This window comes from Lepidochelys olivacea (genome assembly GCF_965140295.1).
Source record: "Lepidochelys olivacea isolate rLepOli2 genome assembly, chromosome: 11".
NCBI classification, from domain to species: Eukaryota; Metazoa; Chordata; order Testudines; family Cheloniidae; genus Lepidochelys; species Lepidochelys olivacea.
In genome coordinates this window covers 12,812,015-12,833,869 of record NC_140421.1, presented here as the reverse complement: position 1 = coordinate 12,833,869, position 21,855 = coordinate 12,812,015, and the positions used below count along the sequence as shown (strand labels likewise).

Below are 21,855 nucleotides of genomic sequence, written 5' to 3'. Positions count from 1 at the left end.
TGTAATGTAATCTTAAAAAAACAAAACCCAAATCACCATGATTTTGGGCCAATCCCATGATTGTTGGGGGTCTGATTGATGTTTTTTTAACCTTCGGGGCTGATAATACTGTTTATTCCCCTTTCTACATGAGAAGGGGCTATACATGTGTACTGATATAACTGTGCCCACCCTAAGGGGATTGTACTGCTTTAAAGATATTGGTACAGTGAAAGTGGCACAACTTTTGTGTGCAGACAATTCCTAACAGTTTTCAGAGTAACAGCCGTGTTAGTCTGTATTCGCAAAAAGAAAAGGAGTACTTGTGGCACCTTAGAGACTAACCAATTTATTTGAGCATGAGCTTTCGTGAGCTACAGCTAACAGTGGCCTTGAAGACAGATTACAAATAATTAGTTAAATTAAACCCAGTTCCATGACCTTTCACAGTTATGGCAATACTGAAACAATTGGCCATATTTGTAAAAAATAACTATGAAAGTTAATGGGAATAGAGCAAATATTATAGTTAATATGATTTACATACACAAAATAATGTCAATATTAGATTAGGAATAGAGATGTGAGTGCTCAGTATCTCTTAGGCTCAAACTCTAATGCTCCGCTCCAGCAAACATGTAGCACCATGAGTGGTAAAGCTTTTCAGGATCCAAGCCTAAACTAGTATAACTAATTACTGGAATTTTCCTTTAATGTTGCATAACTGAGTTATAATCCATGAAAACAGAAGAAACTAGTAAATCCAAACAGCAACTGAAACGCCCTCATAAATTCACAATCATCCTCTAGATCTGAAATGTTTGTTCTCTCACTCTGTTACAAATGGACAGAAAATATGTTTTTGGAACCTGCTTCTGAAACTGTAGAAGGCCGGGAGGGAATTAAGGGAATTATCAGTGATATTTAAATAATTCTTCCATTTGGAGTTAACAGAGGACAGGCAATTCAGTTGATTTGGATTGTTCTTTAATGTTTAGTAATGCAGACATACTTAATGCATTTCTGGAAAAGAAAAGTAATGAAAGCAAATGGATGGGCAGGCTTTAAAAACTAGATTTTTATTAGTAAATGTTGGAAAATGTTGATTTCACAGTGCATACACAACTGATGAAAAACTATTTCTATTGATGACACACATTTACAGATAGCCAAAGTAAGAAAAATGTGGTTTGAAAATTTACTAGTTTGTTTAAAGGCTATTGTATATTTGTATTGTAACTTTGTATATTTTTACATTTGATGTTGACAATTTGTGTTTAAATGGTCATAAAACTTTAACTTTTTGAATCTCGGCATACACTGTCATTAAATGGTGCTTGTCTGTCGTCCTTCTTGGCTGAGCCCTCCTCCCCCAATTTCTCACAACTGTGACAATGTAAATGGATAAAAACAGAAAATGCTTAAGAATAAACAGTGATATTAGCCATTGAAATGACAAAAAAATAAAAAGTGAATTCTTCTAAGCCTATGAACAGGTTAGGAAATGATACCCACTTGGAGAGTGTGTGTGTGTGTGTGTGTGTACACTAGTTTAGTTCGAAGGCTTGTGCTTGCAGTGTAGTGGAAGGAGTATGGGACTTGTGTGCCAGTGTGTGGGCAGAGTATGTGTGTGCATGTCTGCTGTTTGTGTGTGTGTGTGTGTTGGGGGGAGTATGGGACTTGTGTGCCAGAGTGGGTGAAGAGTATGAGTGGATGCATGTCTGCTGTTTGTGTGTCTGGGTGCCGTCTAGGAGCGGGTACGTGTGTGTGTGTTGGGGGGGAGTACGTGTGTCAATTGGCGCGACGGCTGGGGCATGTGTGTGTTTGACTTGAGAGAGGCATCCCCAGCGGGCGGTTAAGTGTTAAGGATCCCGGCGTGCACACTGGACAGGCTGGGCGGAGGTTTCATATTCGCACTCTCCTGCAGGAAGAAAGTTGCTCAGCCTCGGAGCACGGGGGACTGACCCAGAGAGGGAGGGGACCGACAGAGGGCGCGGGGCAGACCCGGGAGGGAGGGAGGGAGGGGACCGACAGAGGGCGCGGGGCAGACCCGGGAGGGAGGGGACAGCGGGAGCCAGGCCCAGGGAGGGAGGGGACAGCGGGCGCGGAGCAGACCCGGGAGGGAGGGGACAGCGGGAGCCAGGCCCAGGGAGGGAGGGGACAGAGGGCGCGGGGCAGACCCGGGAGGGAGGGGACAGCGGGAGCCAGGCCCAGGGAGGGAGGGGACAGAGGGCGCGGGGCAGACCCGGGAGGGAGGGGACAGCGGGAGCCAGGCCCAGGGAGGGAGGGGACAGCGGGCGCGGGGCAGACCCGGGGAGGGAGAAATGAAGGGATTAATCCAAGGCTTGGGAAACTTGGCTGCAAACCGGGAGGTCCCGCCACGCAACTCCTGAGCCGGTGGCGCTGCGCTCCAGGCCGTTGCCCGCTGCTGATGGTCGGGGAGGGGACCCCCTGAGGCGCCGCAGGGCTCGCTGCCTGGTCCCCCGGGGAGCGGGGCATGCTCTGCGCCCAGCCCGTCTCCGTGACCTGTTCGCCGGGACAGTAATGCGCGCCCGGCAGGCCGGGATCGCTCCTGCTGCAGCGGCCGAGCGGCTCGCTGCCTCCCGCCGGCCAGGCAGCTGTGGCCGCTGCTAGCTCGGCGGGCTCCTCCGCTGCAGCGCAACCCCACCTCCAGCTGCAGGCACTATGCCCCGGGGACGGGGGCTGTCTTCCCCCAGCGCCGCCCGCCTCTTCGTCCTCTCCGCCCTGCTCCACCACCTCAGGGGTAAGCTGGCTGTTCAGGTCTCACCCGACCGGGAAGCTGGGGGGCTGTTCCGAGTGGAAATTGCGAAGATTGCGCGGCAGGGATAATAGTACTAACCATCAGCTCTGTGGTGGCTTCCTGGGGCTGCACGGGGGCTTGTGGCAAGAGAGAGGGGGGTGGGGAAAGTGACTAGCTGGGGCGGGGGGGGTGTTGTTTCTTCCTGGCAAGGCATCCCTTTGCCAAGTGCTCAGGGAGGGCGGCCTTCCCCCGAAGCAGCTAAAGACAGATGAAGTGCCCCATTGATGTTCCAGATTCTGGGGGCAAACTGGGTTCTGGATTCCTTCCCTCCCCCCCTTAGAGGGGCAGGTGATATCCCCCCATCACAAAAGACTCCTTGAAACACTTTCTGGATCGAAGGTTATCAATAATCTGTTTCAGAGGGGTAGCCCTGTTAGTCTGTATCAGCAAAAACAAGAGGAGTCCTTGTGGCACCTTAGAGATGAACACATTTATTTGGGCATAAGCTTTCGTGGGCTAGAACTCACTTCATCAGATGCATGGAGTGGAAAATACAGGAGCAGGTATAAATACATGAAAAGATGGGAATTGCCTTGCCAAGTGTGAGGTCAGGTTTTTAAATAATCGGGTTTTTTTAAATTCCATAACCTTGATACTGTACATTGTCTACAGGGCCTTTGGACTCAAAGCTCTGTACAGGCACTATATATATATCACAAAGTTCACTTCGTCCACCACCGAGGTGCAGCCACCAATGAGTGGGGTTGTTTATCCGGAAGCACGAAAGAGGTCTCCGTGGCAGGGTTCCCCCATCTGAGCCAAGGGAAAATGTGCACGTTGTGAGGAGGTGTTTTTAATGCTGGGTTTGGCATGTTATAAGGGGCTCTTTATAAAGGAGTTGAACTGGTTTCAAGGCAGAATGTAGTGCAGTAGCTGGTATGTGGTTAATGATATTGCCCGACATGACTCTGACACACCTTCCGAAATGAGATAACCGTATCAGGAAAGGAGTAGACCTCACAAAGTACACGCACATGCATCATGTTACAGTCCTTGGTTCTCCTCATTTTAGGCCAAACAATGAAAGCGCTAGTTCATTCTACATGTGGTTCTGAAAACAACAAACTCCCATCAAATTTGGGGACAGGCTGTTAAATTTTTTTTTTGTAAGTGGTGTCAGGGTGCTCAAGAGTTTTTGGACTGGTATCCCTTTTTACTAGCAATCCCAATAAAAAACATTTTTCCCCCAGAGACTATATATAATTATTATAACTGAAAATAAAAATACAGAGCATGAAAATCAACAGTCCCAATAAAATAGAGCAGTTCACCAGCCCAAAGGTTCTCTTGATTTTTTCCTCCTGTGTTTTGATTGTGTTTTATATTCCAAAATGTTTACCAAATTGCCAAATATCACAGTGGTAAATAATAGCCACATGTGCCTTGCTCTTAAAAATACAGATGTTTTGAGTAAGTCACACTTGAGGTGAGTTGTCTTCAGCTAAGCCTGGAATTGCGTGTGCCCAGGTTTCCATATATACTATTGCTTTTTGCTGTTTCTCAAAAGTACCAGATCTCTGTGTCCATTTGGAGCAAATATTGTAAGGATAGTACAAGGAGCAGTTGTTATCTGAACAGACCTGATTATCCTTCTCTAAGTGTCCTGAGAGGCCAGTGGAGAGCTAGCCAGCAGTCATATTGACTTGAACCATTTGAACGAAGGGCTCAGCTTTGATTTTCAATGGTTTCTGATCAATTTTGGATTTCACTCCTAATTACAAAGAACAGGCAAGTTCTTGCTCATAGATATTCTCCAAGGCCCCACTTCAAGGTTTTTCTTTTTAATGTGATTATTTATTTTCAGAGTTGGTAGAGACTTGCTATTGAATGTGGCCTAGAAGACCATATCCCTGGATGTGAACTGCCTTAAACTTTGTGGGTCTGGATTTTACAACTCAAGCCATTCTCTACTTGGCATGAAAAGGAATAAAGTTTGATTATAATCAACTTCAACAGAAGAAAGATTCCTCCCTAGAATATTGATTAGGTTCACTGAGTGTTTGGGTTACAGGTCTTCAGTGATCTAGATGGCAAGTGGCAGCATTAATAATCATAAAATCTAAAACATTCATTTTATTATCTGTTGATATCTAGGCCTCCTTTCCTTATATTGCTCCTGGCACAGGTTCAGCCCTAATGTGAAAGATGTACTTAATCCAGAGAGCTGTCATTGTTCTCCTCAGCAGGGATGCTTTTATGGCTCCCGGACACCTATTAAAACAGCAGCAATTTGTGATTGTGCTCTGATAATACTGGAAATGGCCACTCTCTTTATTAGTGTAGTGCTGGTCTCTTATAAGTTGAGCCCAATAAACTTCTTTGAGTCCACTCTTCATTTATTTACCCCTTGTGTTTACATTATTAACTAGCTACATTTACAAGCTCTTCATCCTGTGGAGAGTGCTATGGCATGGGGCAGTAAAACTCAACAGATTTTCACCATAGATTTTCTTCCATCCTAAGAGATGCTGAGTACTCATAACTCCTACTGACTTCAGCCCCTACGTAGCTAAGGTGGATGAAATCTCGCACCTAACTACATGGATACAGAGCTATCTCTGTTTTAGGCAAGCTGGTACATTAAAATGTGTTATGTACTATGGAGTTGGCTATATTGGGCTTTATGGCAGAACTGGTTTAAAAAAAGGTCGCAGCAATTTGCATGGAGCATCTGTTTGGTGGCCTCCCTGGGCGCCTCTCACAAAGTTGCTGTTTGGTGTAGCTCATTCTGCATCATCAGAATTTTGGGATCATAGCTGAGTTATCCTCCTGGGTGCAAATCTTGCCCTTTTCACCCATGGGTGCAGAGGTCCCTCTTGCATTGGAACCAGTGTAGTTCTGCTGTTCCAAGTAAATGGCACGATTTGAGGAAGCCACTCAGAGCCTGCTGGGTACTTGAGCAGCGTGGAACTAGATACAGGGCAGAGCAATATGGAGAATAGGTGCAGATCCTCCAGCCTCTTGTGGTTGGTGGCATGCAAGCTTGGGTTATGCCAGACGGATGGCATGTTAGCAGCTGTGGAGATCTGTGGCTTCGGAGGGGTGGATTCCTTTCCCAGCTAGAGCTTGTCCGAACATTTTTGTCCAAATATGCTGTTTTGCTGAAGCTGAAATGTGTTACATGGAGGTGTATCTATTTTAATCAAGTTAGAGAGAGCCTAAGACTCACACTCTAAAGTTTGGTGGTCAGGGCACTGGCCTGGGATGTAGGAAATTTAGGTTCATGTCTCTGCTCCACCTGATTTAGCATAATCTGAGATGAAAAAGTCAGCACTGACTTGGGCAGAGCAGGGACTTGAATTTGGGTCTCCCAGGCCAGTGGTGATGCACACCACTCAAATCAAAAAGCTCAGGTTTTTGACACAATTCCCTTTTTTGCATTGTGACACAATTCCCTTTTTTCCAGCAACGGTTGAAAGGTTTGGTTTTATTCCAGTGCATAACGAAAACAAATGTTGAAACTTCAAAAGCTGCCATGTTCCCTGCACCTTGCTGAGTGGCGTGAGTAGGGTGCTGTGGAGGAGGCATTAGCGCTGGTACAGAATGGGAAAGGCCCAATGAAGGGAACTCTTGGTTTTCATTTTAATAACAACATTAAGACTAGACGATCTTGTGGTTGCTTCTGGCCTTAAACTCTATTAATACGTAAATCCTCACAGTCCCGCCTATAAATGAGGATAACCCATTTACAATATTTTGTAAAGAAGGTAGGTAAACATTAGCCTCATTTTCCAGACAGAAGGTCAAGTGATGTCTAAATGTCAGTGGGAAAGCCAGGATTAGAACTCAGCTGCTGTTGGCTTCTAGAGATGTCCTCTTAACCATACTACTTGGTAAACATCACAAAATATCATTAGTGAGGCACTGACTTTTCAAAACCAGTATCAGAGACACATCTTGGACATTTAGAGCAGTGGTGCTGGTTGTACCTGCAACAGGAAGGCTGATTTCTACAACAGTTTGTTTTCTCTCCAATTAGTCCCCTCCTTTGCCCCCTGAATTAATTTATAAGGAAAATAAAACACAGCAGTTTTGCTATACTACAAAACCCATTGTTACAAGACTTCTTGTGAGTGGGGAAAGCTTTACAGCTTCTCTGAAAACCACATCTAATTGCATGGTTTGGAAATAGAGTTCAACGTGTTAATTACAGATCTGTGCAGACAGTAGCTCAGTTTTATAGTCAATATTTTGTTTCATTTTTTGAATTCTTGAAAAGTCCAGAAATAGGGCTTGGTTTAAGGAGTAAATTGCATGTATATAATAGCAATCAATTAAATAACATTATTGTAATTTTTAACTATTGTTAAATGAAAACAAAACCAGACGGTATCCTTCAATGAAAACCATTGAAAAAGTACAAGTCATAGCTCCCTTGATTTAGGGAGAGTGAGTTAAAATGAATCATCCTGTGGGTTATAGATAATTGCCAGTGTAAGACATTGACATAAACAGTCAGGGCACAATCATGACTTAAAAATTGTGATGTGAAAATTACCCTTTACTAGCTTCTAACCTAGAGCATGGCATTCCCTTATACAGCTGTCCAGCTTGATTCACTACTTCCTTCCTCTTCAATACATCCCTCAAACTTGAGTGACTCATACAGCCAAATCCAACATTTAAAATTTTTAAATATAAATGCATTCAAGGAGGGCAGCAGTTGGGACTCAGAAGCCGACATTACAACAAAAAGTTCCTCCTAAAGAGCAAAACTTTAATCAGCCTATTCCAGACATCACCAAGTCCACTCAGCCTTCACTGGCTTTATGCATAGTGCAATAGTGTCTGTGGATATAACTGTCTGCTAATAGATGAGCTGTAGCACGAGGCATGAAATGCTTTCATTGACATTCAGTGTGGGAAAAATAAGTGGGCTCAGAATTCAAGCCCAAGGCATTTCCTTTTAGACTATGCAGCATCCACATAGACTCCTCTGTTGGAATTTTGTCTAATTAGTTATCGACAGTTGACGTTAATAGCTGCACACTGGAGCACAGAGACATCGATGGTTATTTTCATCATATCTACAGACACCATTAAACTTACGCTGTTGCATTCAAACCTAATACTTTTGATGTTTAGTACGATTTAACCCTAGTGATGACAACTCAGCACTAATTTAATGTGCTCAGAACCTCCATACTAGATTCTGGGTATAAAATCCTGTTGGTTGTCTTTACTCTGTATGACGCTAATAATTTAAGGGTGCTGATAACATTGCAAGTTGTGTGTGCCGGAGTCAATGTATGTTTTGCATTAGCACTCCACGTAAAAAACATACTACCATACAGCGCGGACCAACATGTTCCATTCTAAGATGCATTGGACACTACCCAATATAAACGAGCTGTCTTGCTTAACCTGGATATCCTATGGAAATGACTCTTAATAAATTAAAGCAATTTTGAGTAAGGAGGTGACTCAATTATGTAAATCACTCGTGTGGGAAGTGGGGATCAGAGATAATTAAAGGTTAATTTAAGATTAAAAAGATGTATTAATATTTTACCCTACTAGTTCATTCAGATGAAAAGGAATAATAATAATAATCATAAAAAGCCTACTGGGACTTGTTTTGCCAGCTTTTAAAAGTCAGTGTTATCTAGGATTTGCAAGGAGCAACATTCATGTCAATGTAATGACTGTTGTGTTCTAGCAGAAGTCTTGGAAATATTTAATTAGATTGATCAATTGACTAACTCTTCCAAAAATTAATTGATCTGAGCGGGGAGGAAAGGAAATCACTAGAGTCCTAATTTTCGGTGGTTCAAACTCCAAAGGCCTGTGAAATGTTTAATCTTACATTAATTGTTACATAAAGTGTATTGCGATGAGCAATAAGCTACCAATTTCAAGCTGTTTCACCTGTAAGATGACCCCATTCTCTGTTGTTTTTTATTGTTGAAGGTCTCAATATTTGCACAAGTGGAAGTGCTACCTCCTGTGAAGAGTGCCTGCTCATTCATCCAAAATGCGCTTGGTGCTCCAAAGAGGTATGTACATGGTCTTGCTTTTCTGTTCCGCTTGTGGGCTTTTAGTTAGTTGTGGGTTAATATAAACTGCTTACTGCAAAACACAGAGATGGACTTTCCTTTCCCTCTTCCCAGAACCATTCCCCACTGAAAAAGATTGGTAAAGACGAGGGGAGTTCTTCCACGCCCCACCTGTTTAGACTATCTCACACACATAATTTATAAGCTCTTTGACAAACCGAGAAGTGGATCTGCTTTTCCCTTTCTATGCATCCTAAATATACTTGCACTCTAGCATTTGCTCAGTGCAATAACCTTGCTGGGTCAGCATGTTTTGCTGAATTAATCCCATACGTCGTATTTTCAGACCACTGTGTGTTGCTGAATGTTGCACTATGTGAATTCCTTTTCACTGAAGGTTGTATGATGGTCACATCCTCAGTCGGTTTTACTGGAGTTCTAACGACCCTAGTCACTAGCATTTGACTTTATATTTTATAAACTAGCTACTGTTTCTGCAAAGCCTGGAAAGAATCTGATTGTGCGCTTGGCCATACTTTCCATAGTGTTTGCATAATGCCAGGACCCGGTGGTCAGATCTGGGAATATTCAGCTTCCAAACTTCCTGTGTGGGCAGAAATGATTGGATCTCTTCCTTAAATAGTATCCAAATGGAGGAGGATTGCAGAGTGCTCAAAGGTCAGGGGCTGGGTTTGGAAATATAGGGCAAGATTATACCCTCTTACACCCCTGTATAGGCTAAATGCTTGGAAAGGTTACAGACCAGGAAGAAGAGCAGTCTCGACTGGGCTGCTACTCCCCTCTGCCACGCAGGTGGGCAGGCTGGGACTGAGAGAGGGCAGAGCCTTTGATCTACCCTTGCCATGTGCTGTTCTGTATAGCTGAACCAACACAGAGGAGGAAGAAGAAAAGGAGTACTTGTGGCACCTTAGAGACTAACCAATTTATTTGAGCATAAGCTTTCGTGAGCTACAGCTCACTTCCGATGAAGTGAGCTGTAGCTCACGAAAGCTTATGCTCAAATAAATTGGTTAGTCTCTAAGGTGCCACAAGTCCTCCTTTTCTTTTTGCGAATACAGACTAACACGGCTGTTACTCTGAAACAGAGGAGGAAGCAATCTACATTAAATATAGGCTTGTTTTTCCCCTTGGAGGAAAGGTGGAATCAGGGAGGGAATTGTGGCGATTCCCCCCCTGATCTCTTCCTGGGGCACTGCAGCTACATGCTGCCCTTTTCACAGGACAGATTGAAAACTGGCAGTGTAGCCCATAAAAACGTACTGCCACACTGTCTTGTGTCCAGATTTACAGTGCGTGTTTATAATATATACACTACCTAATAAAATGATAGCCTTAAATTATTACTTATGTAGTGTCCTAAATTGTGCATAGTGCTTGAGAGAAACAAAAAGCATGATCCCTGCCCTAAAGAGCTTATAATGTATGCACAGAGTGCTCATCTCCTTGGAGGACTGGGACCTAAGTTAAAACCTACCTGATGAGCTATGATTCCAAACGCTGGACTGGGAGGGGAAGTACAGTGTACTGCAAAGATCTTGTGGTCACTTTGCTTAGAAATGCAGGTGTCATGTGGGTTCTGAAGAACTGATGCTGGTTGTCGAGCTCATCATTGCCATGTGCCTAGTGTATTGGGCCCTACGTGAGTTTAATTATCTGGATCCTCAAATGGAGAGGGGGAAAAAGATCAAGAAATTCTGTTCATAATCCCTTTAGGAGCTTGCATAAGAAACTGAGCAAAAGTCATAGTATGAAGAACAAAGAGCAATTGTGACTTACTGTAGCTGTTTTATTGCTGGGCCCTAGATCTGTGATTAAGGAGGTTCACTGCTTGTGTGGCCATCAACTGGTTTGGCCAGAGGTAAAATTCTCAAGTTTTTTGCTGCCCATTTCTGCACTGCTACTTTTCTTCTAGTTCAGTTAGGACATTTTATGTCATTTCTTTTTTAAATTTCTTTTGTCATAGTCTTGAGCTTAAAGGCAGAACCGCTGTAGTGCTCAGACACTTTGTTAGCTTTCATTTATTCATAGGCACAGCTAGGACTGTTAGGGGAAACCTGTTAAGACTGCATTACTGTGTAACCTAAAATCATAATAGTTTTCATGCCGTTGCAAAAGAGTGCATAGTGTGTACAGGGAGAAGGAATGCAGCAAAAGCCTCTGCTTTTGAGACATCTTGTATACAGCTGCAAAAACTATTTCAGCCAAGTAATCGGTGGTGGTGATTTTAGAATACAGGAATGTTGTCTATTAAGCTGTGGGTATCCAATAGGCTTTTTTTCTTGGCATAGAAAGGCAATTTTTGAACAATTCTGCCAATGCAAATGTTTGTCTGGTAGTTGGGGTGACTGTTAATTGTAGGTCAGTTTTTGGCACTAGTGTTGTGATGTTGCATAGCAAGCCATAGATTTTTTTTTTTTTGTAATGATTTCTAAATGGAATTTGGGGCAAAAAGGGGAAAAATCTATTTACAAGAGAGAAATACATTCTTCGATCTAGGTTGGGTCAGCTATTTAAATATCTATTTCAAAGCCTTTCTTTGCAAATACCAATCATAATAATGAAATAATAAACTGGCCAGTTAAGAACCATGTATTTCTAAAAGACAGTGTTTTTAACTGTATTATAAATGTCACCTTGGATTATTAATTCTGAAAATCTAAAAACGTTCTTGGTTTGCATATCACTTTTGTCTATTTCTCTTAAACTTGAACAATGAAAACACAGTAGTCTAGTCAGTTATATTTTCTGATAATGGATTTCTAGACCATTTCACTTTCATATTTTCATTAATTAGCATTTATAGCCCAAACATTGTAGCATTATTCTGCCAGGGAATGCCGATTTTAAACCAAATATGGCTCCATTGGAACTTAAACTCATGGAGGTATTTCCCATGTCTAAAATTTTGTAGATGGATGTTTTTACAAAATATAAATAATTTGGGTGTTAAAATGGTATCAGTATAATAGCATGTATTATATTCTCAGTTTGTATTCCCCAAAATAATTTTCTGACCAGTGATCTTTATAGTGTTAGCTCCTAAAAACCATGAAATATTTAAGGGTATAGTACTAACTTAATGCACTCCAATACTGAAAAAGAGCCCTCAGAAATGGATAGTTTTTGGTGTTTTAGTTACTCCGTGGTATTGTGTTAGCACAGTCAGAACAGAAATCACTAAGACTGTCAAGTTTCCTTCCCGACTCTGAACTCTAGGGTACGGATGTGGGGACCTGCATGAAAACCCCCCTAAGCTTATTTTTACCAGCTTAGGTTAAAACTTCCCCAAGGTACAAACTATTTTACCTTTTGCCCTTGGACTTTATTGCTGCCACCACCAAGCATCTAACAAATATATGACAGGGAAGGAGCCCGCTTAGAAACGTCTTCCCCCCCAGATCCTCCCCAAACCCTACACCCCCTTTCCTGGGGAAGGCTTGATAAAAATCCTCACCAATTTGCATAGGTGAACACAGACCCAAACCCTTGGATCTTAAGAACAATGAAAAAGCAATCAGGTTCTTAAAAGAAGAATTTTAATTGAAGAAAAAAAGTAAAAGAATCACCTCTGTAAAATCAGGATGGTAAATACCTTACAGGGTAATCAGATTCAAAACATAGAGAATCCCTCTAGTCAAAACCTTAAGTTACAAGAAGACACAAAAACGGGAGTATACATTCCATTCAGCACAACTTATTTTATCAGCCATTTAAACAAAACAGAATCGAACACATATCTAGCTAGATTACTTACTAAGTTCTAAGACTCCATTCCTTTTCTGTTCCCAGCAAAAGCATCACACAAACAGAGAGACCCTTTGTTTCTCCTCCCCTCCAGCTTTGAAAGTATCTTGTCTCCTCATTGGTCATGTGCCAGCGAGGTTATCCTAGCTTCTTAACCCTTTACAGGTGAAAGGGTTTTTCCTCTGGCCAGGAGGAATTTTAAAGGTGTTTACCCTTCCCTTTATATTTATGACAAAGACCCAATAAACATGGAAGCCAACGATGCCATTTTGATAGTCACTTTTCAGAGCAGAACTGCATGTTGAGGGTGTGGGCTCTGATGAGAACTATCACACAGCTGGCTCTAGCTGAACTTTCCCTGCATGTAGCTGGTGGCTTGTGGTTAGATAATTGAAAGTGCTGTAATAACCTTTTCCCTCTTCTTATGTGACCAGATGGAACAAGGGACTCTTTAAAATGTGATTAACAGTTTGAATCCTACCTCCTTTCGTTGTGATTGAGGCAAAATGTCTTTAAAGTGCAGTGTGTGCGTTCTGAGGGGCTCCCAGCAAGCAATTCCAGTTCATTGCCCAGTGTGAGTTTTGCCTGTCTTAGGCCTCGTCTACACTTAAAATGTAAATTGACATAGCTACATCGCTCAGGGGTGTGAAATATCTACTGCCCCTATTAGAAACCTGGAAATGAACACAAATTTGGTTGGCTCATGGCAGAGCACCTTGAAAGCTGGGACTGAAATGAGTCAATTTAAATTGCCTACTCCGCACCATGTGACCTTGCGGGGAGGGAAGAACTGTAGAGAAAAACGAGTCAGAGACTCCAGCTGGTGGGAGCAGCTGCAGAAACAGCTGAAGTAGGGATCTTTGGCCATTCAGACAACTTTCTGCAGGTTTGACTGGACTTTTTCTGCCCTGTGCTGATTGGTCATTTGCTCCAATCTCTCAGTCTCTTCACTTCAGCTTCATTTCACATCTTCCCCTCCTACTCTCTTTTCCACTGCTCTGTCCCCCTCATTCCTGTTTCTTTTAATGCCTCCTCTCTCTTTCCTGTTGTTTCCATTCATCTGATCCACTCCTAACTAACCCCTCTTCCAAATAATGAAACAAACATATTTGCCACCATTACCTTGTTCACTCTGCTTGTGTGTTCCACCCTTTCCCGTGTCTCTAGTCTACTTAAATTTGTGAGCTCTTCTAGGCAAGGGCTGTTTGTTACTCTGTTTGTACAGTGCCTAGCACAAAAGGGCCCCATTCTTGGCTGGTCCTTAGGCACTACCCTGATAAACATGATTAATAATCTCTTAAAGAAGAAACTGCAAGATATGCAGATTTAAGTGGATAGTATTGAAAGCCTCTCCATAGTGTGGTTTTTAAAGATGATGCAATGGCAGGGGTGTCTGAGTAAAAATATGTCAGAGAAATAGAATATGGATTTGCAAAGTGATTGAAACAGCTACAGCCTGCCCCTTTCTGCTGGAATCTAGAGGAAAAACCAGAATCCTTTCTTCAGACTGCTAAGGCCTTACATATTCCTTTCAAACTTGTACTAATTTGTACAGTGTTTGGGCTTTTTCATCAGCGTAATGTTTTCTGGGTGGCAGCAGAGGAATCTAGCTGACCTCCCCTTGGAGGCCTGTTTGCCAATATTGCTGGAGCTGCTCAGGTATGCTGGTGAAAGCAGATGGCTCTGATGGAAGCTCTTCTTTCATAGTGGGAGCTGCCATTGCACCTTTATTTCCTGCCAAACTTAGCCTCATATGGAACGAGCAAAAGGAGGAAAAAAAAAAAAAAAAAGCTGGTCTCATCAAAACCACTGGAAAAAATGTCATCTCTGGTATTTATGCTGGGAAGCTGAGGGGGGAACAAGAGGGGGGAACATTTATTGAGAAATGAATCAAATGATGAAGCTAAGGAAAGGGAAATTTAGGCTGAATTAATGTAAGATTGGACTGAATAAAGAAGAAATAAATGCCAGGGAAAAATCCGGCACAGATCAAGGCAGGAATTAAATTATTATATGAACTAAATGTTTCCTACAGTGAATCAAGTTGTTTTGTATATAATTTGTCTATTGTTGTTCCAGTTCTTTTTTTGTCTAACCTTTGTTTGCTTGGCTGCCATTAGTTTGGGAAATCCTTGGGGAAGGGACAGTATTTGGCAAGCACCTAGCACATCGTGAGTGCTACTGTAAACAAACGAAAACATTCAGGCACTTTCTAGCCAGATTAGCTTTGCTCTAGAACAAACAACGTTTGGTTGCTAACCTCTGGTGGCTATTTAATGGGTTTCTTTGTAGGAGAGGCAGACGGTGAACTTATTGGCAAGATTGCATTCATATTCTTGCATACATGGTGCTTATTTGAGTGTTTTGATGTTAATTTACAAATGGGAGCAAGCTGTAAAGTCTGGGTCTGAATTTCAGCTTTTGTAAAGTTTGGGTCAGGGAGTTTGGTTTCAGTTCATCCCTAGATTCTGTTTTGCTTATAAACTATTGTAGACTGTATAATATCCTCTCCTCTTCCCCTTCCTCCCTCTGCTTCTTTCCGTACAATCTTTGGGAGCATCTTACTTGTCTGTCATTGAAGACTTGGCTTTAGTGTTGTTATGGATCTGGTGCCAAAAGCGTGCTTGGCACCTTACTGATCGTGTAGGAGTGAGATAATGTAGTGACTTTTTTTTTTTAATTTCCTGATAGACTGTTTGTTCATTGCTCCTGCAAGGTATGAAGTAGATCAGTGAAATACTGTAGATTTTATAAATCATGGCATAGCATAAATAAAACATCTGCACATCATCTTGATTTTTTTTTTAAATTCTTTGGTTTCGTGCCAGACATCCTAGGAAGTAAGCAAACTAGGGTGGGATGAGTGCGGAAGGGACACAAATGTCTGAAAAAGAAGCATGGGAAGTTGCGACTTGACATTCTGTGGATTCCACAGAGAAACCCAGATGCAGGTAATTGATAAAGCTTCAAAAACCACAGCATGAAGGAACTAAAACCTGCTGATCTTGTGTTGAGGCTGGTGTGTGGAATTCTGCTCCTTTGCATGTGTCTGCCAATGGATAGCGGGCCAGAGCCTATGTAAGCATGCATCACTCATTCCGGAGCCCTTAGCTGTCCCAGATGAAGTCCACATACTCCTTTCCTTTGACAGATGGCCACTGTACACTGGAAACTCTCCGAAGTGTTTCTGTTATGCCACCCGGAGGTGTGAATAGTTGTTTGCTGATAGTAAGTCACTGATGCCATCGTATGGGTAACTTGTAATGTTGCTTCTGTAGTTAGTTATGTGTGTCTGCAGATTATCATACCTATTGCTGATAAGCCTAATTTCAGTACCTGCAAACTGGTTGAAACTATAGTAAAAAACAAAATTGTCATACACATAGATGAACATAACTTGTTGGGGAAGAGTCAACATGGGTTTTGTAAAGGGAAATCATGCCTCACCAATCTACTAGAATTCTTTGAGGGGGGTTGTCATAAATATAAAGGGAAGGGTAAACACCTTTAAATCTGTCCTGGCCAGAGGAAAAACCTTTTCACCTGTAAAGGGTTAAGAAGCTAAGATAACCTTGCTGGCACCTGACCAAAATGACCAATGAGGAGACAAGATACTTTTGAAGCTGGAGGGGGAGGAAACAAAGGGTTCTCTCTGTCTGTGTGTTGCTTTTGCCAGGACCAGAGCAGGAATGCAGGTCAGAACTCCTGTAAAAAGTCAGTAAGCAATCTAGTTAGATATGCGTTAGATTCTGTTTTGTTTAAATGGCTGATAAAATAAGTTGTGCTGAATGGAATGTATATTCCTGTTTTTGTGTCTTTTTGTAACTTAAGGTTTTGCCTAGAGGGATTCTCTATGTTTTGAATCTGATTACCCTGTGAGGTATTTACCATCCTGATTTTACAGAGGTGATTGTTTTACCTTTTCTTTAATTAAAATTCTTCTTTTAAGAACCTGATTGCTTTTTCATTGTTCTTAAGATCCAAGGGTTTGGGTCTGTGTTCACCTATGCAAATTGGTGAGGATTTTTATCAAGCGTTCCCCAGAAAAGGGGGTGTAGGGCTTGGGGGGATTTTGGGGGGTAAGACGTTTCCAAGCGGGCTCTTTCCCTGTCATATATTTGTTAGACGCTTGGTGGTGGCAGCAATAAGATCCAGGGACATAAGGTAAAATAGTTTGTACCTTGGGGAAGTTTTAATCTAAGCTGGTAAAAATAAGCTTAGGGGGGTTTTCATGCAGGTCCCCACATCTGTACCCTAGAGTTCAGAGTTGGGAGGGAACCTTGATAGGGGTCAACAAACATGTGGACAAGGGGGATCCAGTGGATATAATGTACTTAGATTTTCAGAAAGCCTTTGACAAGGTCCCTCACCAAAGGCTCTGAAGCAAAGTAAGCTCTCATGGGATAAGAGGGAAAGTCCTCTCATGGATTGGTAACTGGTTAAAAGATAGGAGACAAAGAATAGGAATAAATGGCCAGTTTTCAGAATGGAGAGAGGTAAACAGTGATGTCCCCTTGCAAGGGTCTGTACTGGGACCTGTTCAACGTATTCATAAATGATCTGGAAAAAGGGGTTGTCAAGGTTCCTTCCCCACTCTGAACTCTAGGGTATAGATGTGGGGACCTGCATGAAAAACCCCCTAAGCTTATTTTTACCAGCTTAGGTTAAAACTTCCCCAAGGTACAAACTATTTTAGCTTTTGCCCTTGGACTTTATTGCTGCCACACCCCCAGCTGGAGCCCTCACCCCCTTCTGCACCCCAGCCCCCTGAGCCAGCATGGTGAAAATGAGCAAGTGAGTGAGGGTGAGGAGAGCGAGCTGGGGCGGGGCCTCAGAGAAGGGGTAGGAGATGGGCAGGGCCTTGGAGGAGGGTGGGGCAGGGCAAGGGTGTTTGGTTTTGTGTGAGTAGAAAGTGGGCAACCCTACTCGAGATAGTTAAGTCCCAGGCAGACTGCGAAGAGCGACAAAAGGATCTCTCAGAACTGGGTGACTGGGCAACAAAATGGCAGATTAAATTCAATGATGATAAATGCAAAGTCATGCACATTGGAAAACATAGTCCCAACTATACATATAAAATGATGGGGTCTAAATTAGCTGTTGCCACTCAAGAAAGAGATTTTGGAGTCATTGTGGATAGTTCTCTGAAAATGTCCCCTCAATGTGCAAAATCAAACAGAATGTTGGGAATCATTAGGAAAGGGATAGATAATAAGACAGAAAATATCATATTGCCTCAGTATAAATCCATGGTACGCCCACATCTTGAATACTGCGTGCAGATGTGGTCACCCCATCTCAAAAAAGATATATTGGAATTGGAAAAGGTTCAGAAAAGGTCAACAAAAGTGAATAATGATATGGAACGGCTTCTGTATGAGGAGAGATTAATAAAACTAGGACTTTTCAGCTTGGAAAAGAGACGAGTAAGGGAGGATATGATTGAGGTCTATAAAATCATGACTGGTGTGGAGAAAGTAAATAAGGAAGTGTTATTTACTCCTTCTCATAACACAAGAACTAGGGGGTCACCAAATGAAATTAATAGGCAGCAGGTTTAAAACAAATAAAAGCAAGTATTTCTTGACATAAAGTCAACCTGTGGAACTCTTTGCCAGAGAATGTTGTGAAGTCCAAGACGCTAACAGGGTTTGAAACAGAACTAGATAAGTTCATGGAGGATAGGTCCATCAATGGCTATTAGTCAGGATGGGCAGGTATGGTATCCTTAGCCTCTGTTTGCCAGAAGCTGGGAGTGGGTGACAGGGCATGGATCACTTGATGATTATCTGTTCTGTTCATTTTCTCTGAAGCACCTGGCATTGGCCACTGTCGGAAGACAGGATACTGGGCTAGATGGACCTTTGGTCTGAGCCAGTATGGCCATTCCTATGTTTTTCTGAGCCCTCTTTGTACCAATTTATGATTTTTGAGGCCAAATGCTAGAACAATGTATAAGCATATGTCAATAACTGGGTCTAAATTGGTGTAACCTACACATGGAGGAGCCAGAAGACAGTATAGTTTGTATGTGTATACATAGACGCCGACTCCATGGGTGCTCCGGGGCTGTCTGGCAGCGTTTGCACGCTTCGGGAGGGGGGGGGAGGAGCTGGAACATGATGTGCTCAGGGGAGGAGGTGGGGCCGGGGCGGGGATTTGGGGAAGTAGTTGGAATAGGGGCAGGGAGGGGGCGGAGTTGGGGCGGGGACTTCGGGGAAGGGATTGGAATGGGGGCGGCGCAGGAGTGGAAAGAGGTGGGGCAGGGCCATGGCCTCATGGAAGGGGTGGGCTGGGGGCGGGGCCAGTGGCAGAGGCAGGGTCGAGCACCCATGGGGAAGAGGGGAAGTTGGTGCCTATGTGTGTATATGTGAGGGAGTCCTGCAATGCCCCTTCTTACACCTTCCTCTTAGTTGCTTTTCTTGCTACGCTCTAGTCCCTCAGTGTCTGAGTTATACTACCTGTGCATTTAAACCTCTGGGTGGCATGTTTTCTTCCCCACGTATTAGTATAGTATCCAAACAAACAGCAAAGAGTCTGAACCACTGCATTTAGATTACTGCATTTAGATGCATTCAGGAGTATTTGGACCTGTGGTTTGGTACCAGCCCCACATCAGTTACCAAGCATGAAATCTTGGCTGCTGCTTGAGCTTATGAGATACATTCTGCAACAAGTTACCATGATTTCCTGCACTCACCAACTGCAGACATATGCCTTCAAAGTTTCTTCTGGGGCCTTGGTAAGGTACGCTAAAAAATCAAAAGCATGTATGTGACGCTAGCAGACCCGGTGCCAGCTCATGCCAAGGCCACTAGTCCTGAACTGAACACTGACCAGCACATAGCTGGAAACCAGTCTGGCTCATCTGTGTGTTGGCTACAAGTGTTGTCTTTGGTATAAGATCTAAGGTGCAATTGACTAGTAAGTGACTGGTCTTCTGGAACTGGGAGTAACTTAAATACTGTTGTGATTTTTGGTGTAAGGGGCCATCTGACACAAATGCAGGCTTGCCTGGATGGCAAGATAGACTGAGTGCCCAAGGGGACTGTCTGTGACTCCAAGTTAAGGCTGTTATAGTGCTTCAGGACTTCACACTGGATACTCGGTTGGTGAAATCTAAGTACAGAACTCACTACCAGTCTGAGGTTTGTGCCCTGGTTGGTAACATTCTCCCCTGAGGTTGGTACTCATGTTCCTGAGCCACTCCGGACAGCTCAGGACAATGTAAATATAGGGTCGCAAGTGGGCAATTGGTTCCTGAAGCAATGATGTGAGAAACCTGTACTACTTCTTCCTATGTGTAGCTTAGTGGGGGCTGGGGGTTTTGCTAGAAGCACTGCATTTAATTGATCTGTTTATTAATTTGATCTCATTCACATTATAAAGAAATGTGAAAGGTTCTCGGTAGTGAACTACTATAAAGATCACCCGGCTTTTCAGCTCTGTTGGAGCCAGCACGTCGGAGGCAGACTGCTACTGTTTCCCCTGCTGATACATCTGTTTTTAAAAAACTAACAGGAGCAAGACAATTCCCTGATCAGTGCAAAACTTAGAGGGAAGGGCTTGGGTGCTGAATGCTGTTGAAGGCAGGATATTGGACTAGATGGACCACGATCTGATCCAGTTTGGCAATTCCTGTGGTCCTACTTTGGGTTATTTTAGAAGAAGAAATTTCAATAGAAAAGACTTAAATGTCAAAAAAATGGGTGGATTAATGTTTAGTGAGTGCGCAGATGACAATGAGCTGAGAGGCATTAACAGTTATTGTTAGGAGATGGCTATGTACAGTGGTTGCCCTTAAATTTTCTGGATAGTAACTAAATAGCTTTGAGTCAGTGTTTGTAGTATGCGGTGTATTCCCGACCGTAATTACAGAAATATACATGGGGATGCTGTAGCCACTGAGAGAACCGTATCTCTTAGTATAAGGAAAACCAGACAAGCTTTTAGGGGTGACCTCTGCAGGGCGAGATTTGCCCAAAGGAGCACAGAGACTTCCCAGCAATAACTGAGCCCCACCCTCTGCCCCATGAAAACTCCCAGGGAGGCATGCAGTGGTAACCTCCCCATTCTTCCCTCATGGTCTCTGCCAAGGGTGTGAAGCTTTAGACTCGTGGCGCTGAAGGAGGAGGAAAGGTGGCTTCATGGCAGTCCCAGTAGTGGAGGTTGCTGAGGAGATGTGCTGAACCAGTGCATCCAGACACCTTTGCCATACCCCTCACATAAATGGGTCACTCCTTGAGTTGTGCTGATCCCTTTTTCTTTTCCCCTTCAATTTCATGTGTTGTGGTTGCTATCTAGTGTTGCAATACCCACCATTCCTGGTAACTTTCTGGACGAGAGGGGTGTGTGGCCTGTGCTGTTTGCAGAAACCTGGGCTGAATGTGGCTGGTAGCCCATCTAGTCAATAACAGTCATAGTTCTTCAGTGGATCTTCCCCTCCCTAAGTCTAATTGATTCTTTCTCTTGTGGGTGGCTTTGGTGACTCTATCTTCTACAGCTCTACCAAAAGGAGGAAAATAGGCCACCAGAGTGTCATTGCTACATATGTTCTGCTGTGTCTTTCCCCTCACTCAAATACAGATCCATGTATACTCAGGCCATTGCATACTGGCTTCTTCCTTTTTCTCTAAATAACACAGACAGAGAAGCTCAACAACATGGTAAACAATGCTGTATCTAGAGACCTTTTTCACAGTGCTGTCACACACTGATGAGGAAAGAATTGCAGCTGACCTTGCTGCTCCTACCTGCCCTATCTTCCTAAGTAGGTCTGTGTTTACTTCTCCCCTTCCAAAAAATAAAGGCCAGATGCAAAGCTCATTGAAGTCAGTGGGAGTCTTTGTCTATGGCTTCACTACAGCTTAAGTTGACAGGGGTGTGAATTAGCCACCCCCTTGAGCAATATAATTTATGCCGATTTAAGTTCCGGTGTGTACAGCGCTATGTTGAGGGGAGAACTTCTCCTGCCAACATAGCTCCCGCTGCTCGGGGAGGAGGCTGGAGTAATTAAGCTGTTGGGACAGTTCTCTCTCTTGGTGCAGCTGCACGGCTGTAGGGTCTCTAGAGTAGCCCTAGCCTTACGATTAATATTCATGGGCTTTGGGTCAAGCCTGAAGATTCCTGGAGACATTTGGTAGACGTTTCATGTCATGCCAGGTCGGGCTGTATTTCTGGTCCGCGATGAACCCCAAATGTCACCTGGTTTGAAGTTTCTGTACTAAAGCTTTGACCAGTATTAGTACTTCAGGGATAATCACGCACGGCTATGCGACTGGTTGAAACTTTCTG

The 21,855-nt window shown here is 43.3% G+C and overlaps 1 protein-coding gene across 1 annotated transcript in view; it reads left to right on the top strand.

The window, feature by feature from the left end:
• Positions 1-2,282: 2,282 nt before the first annotated feature.
• ITGB5 (integrin subunit beta 5) overlaps positions 2,283-21,855 on the top strand; it is a 112,009-nt gene continuing 92,436 nt past the window's right edge. Inside the window, exons 1-2 of the mRNA XM_084643553.1 lie at positions 2,283-2,743; positions 8,711-8,796. Of these exons, the coding sequence (XP_084499679.1) occupies positions 2,665-2,743; positions 8,711-8,796 (165 nt within the window). The 5' untranslated portion in view covers positions 2,283-2,664. The remainder of the gene's footprint in view (positions 2,744-8,710; positions 8,797-21,855) is intronic.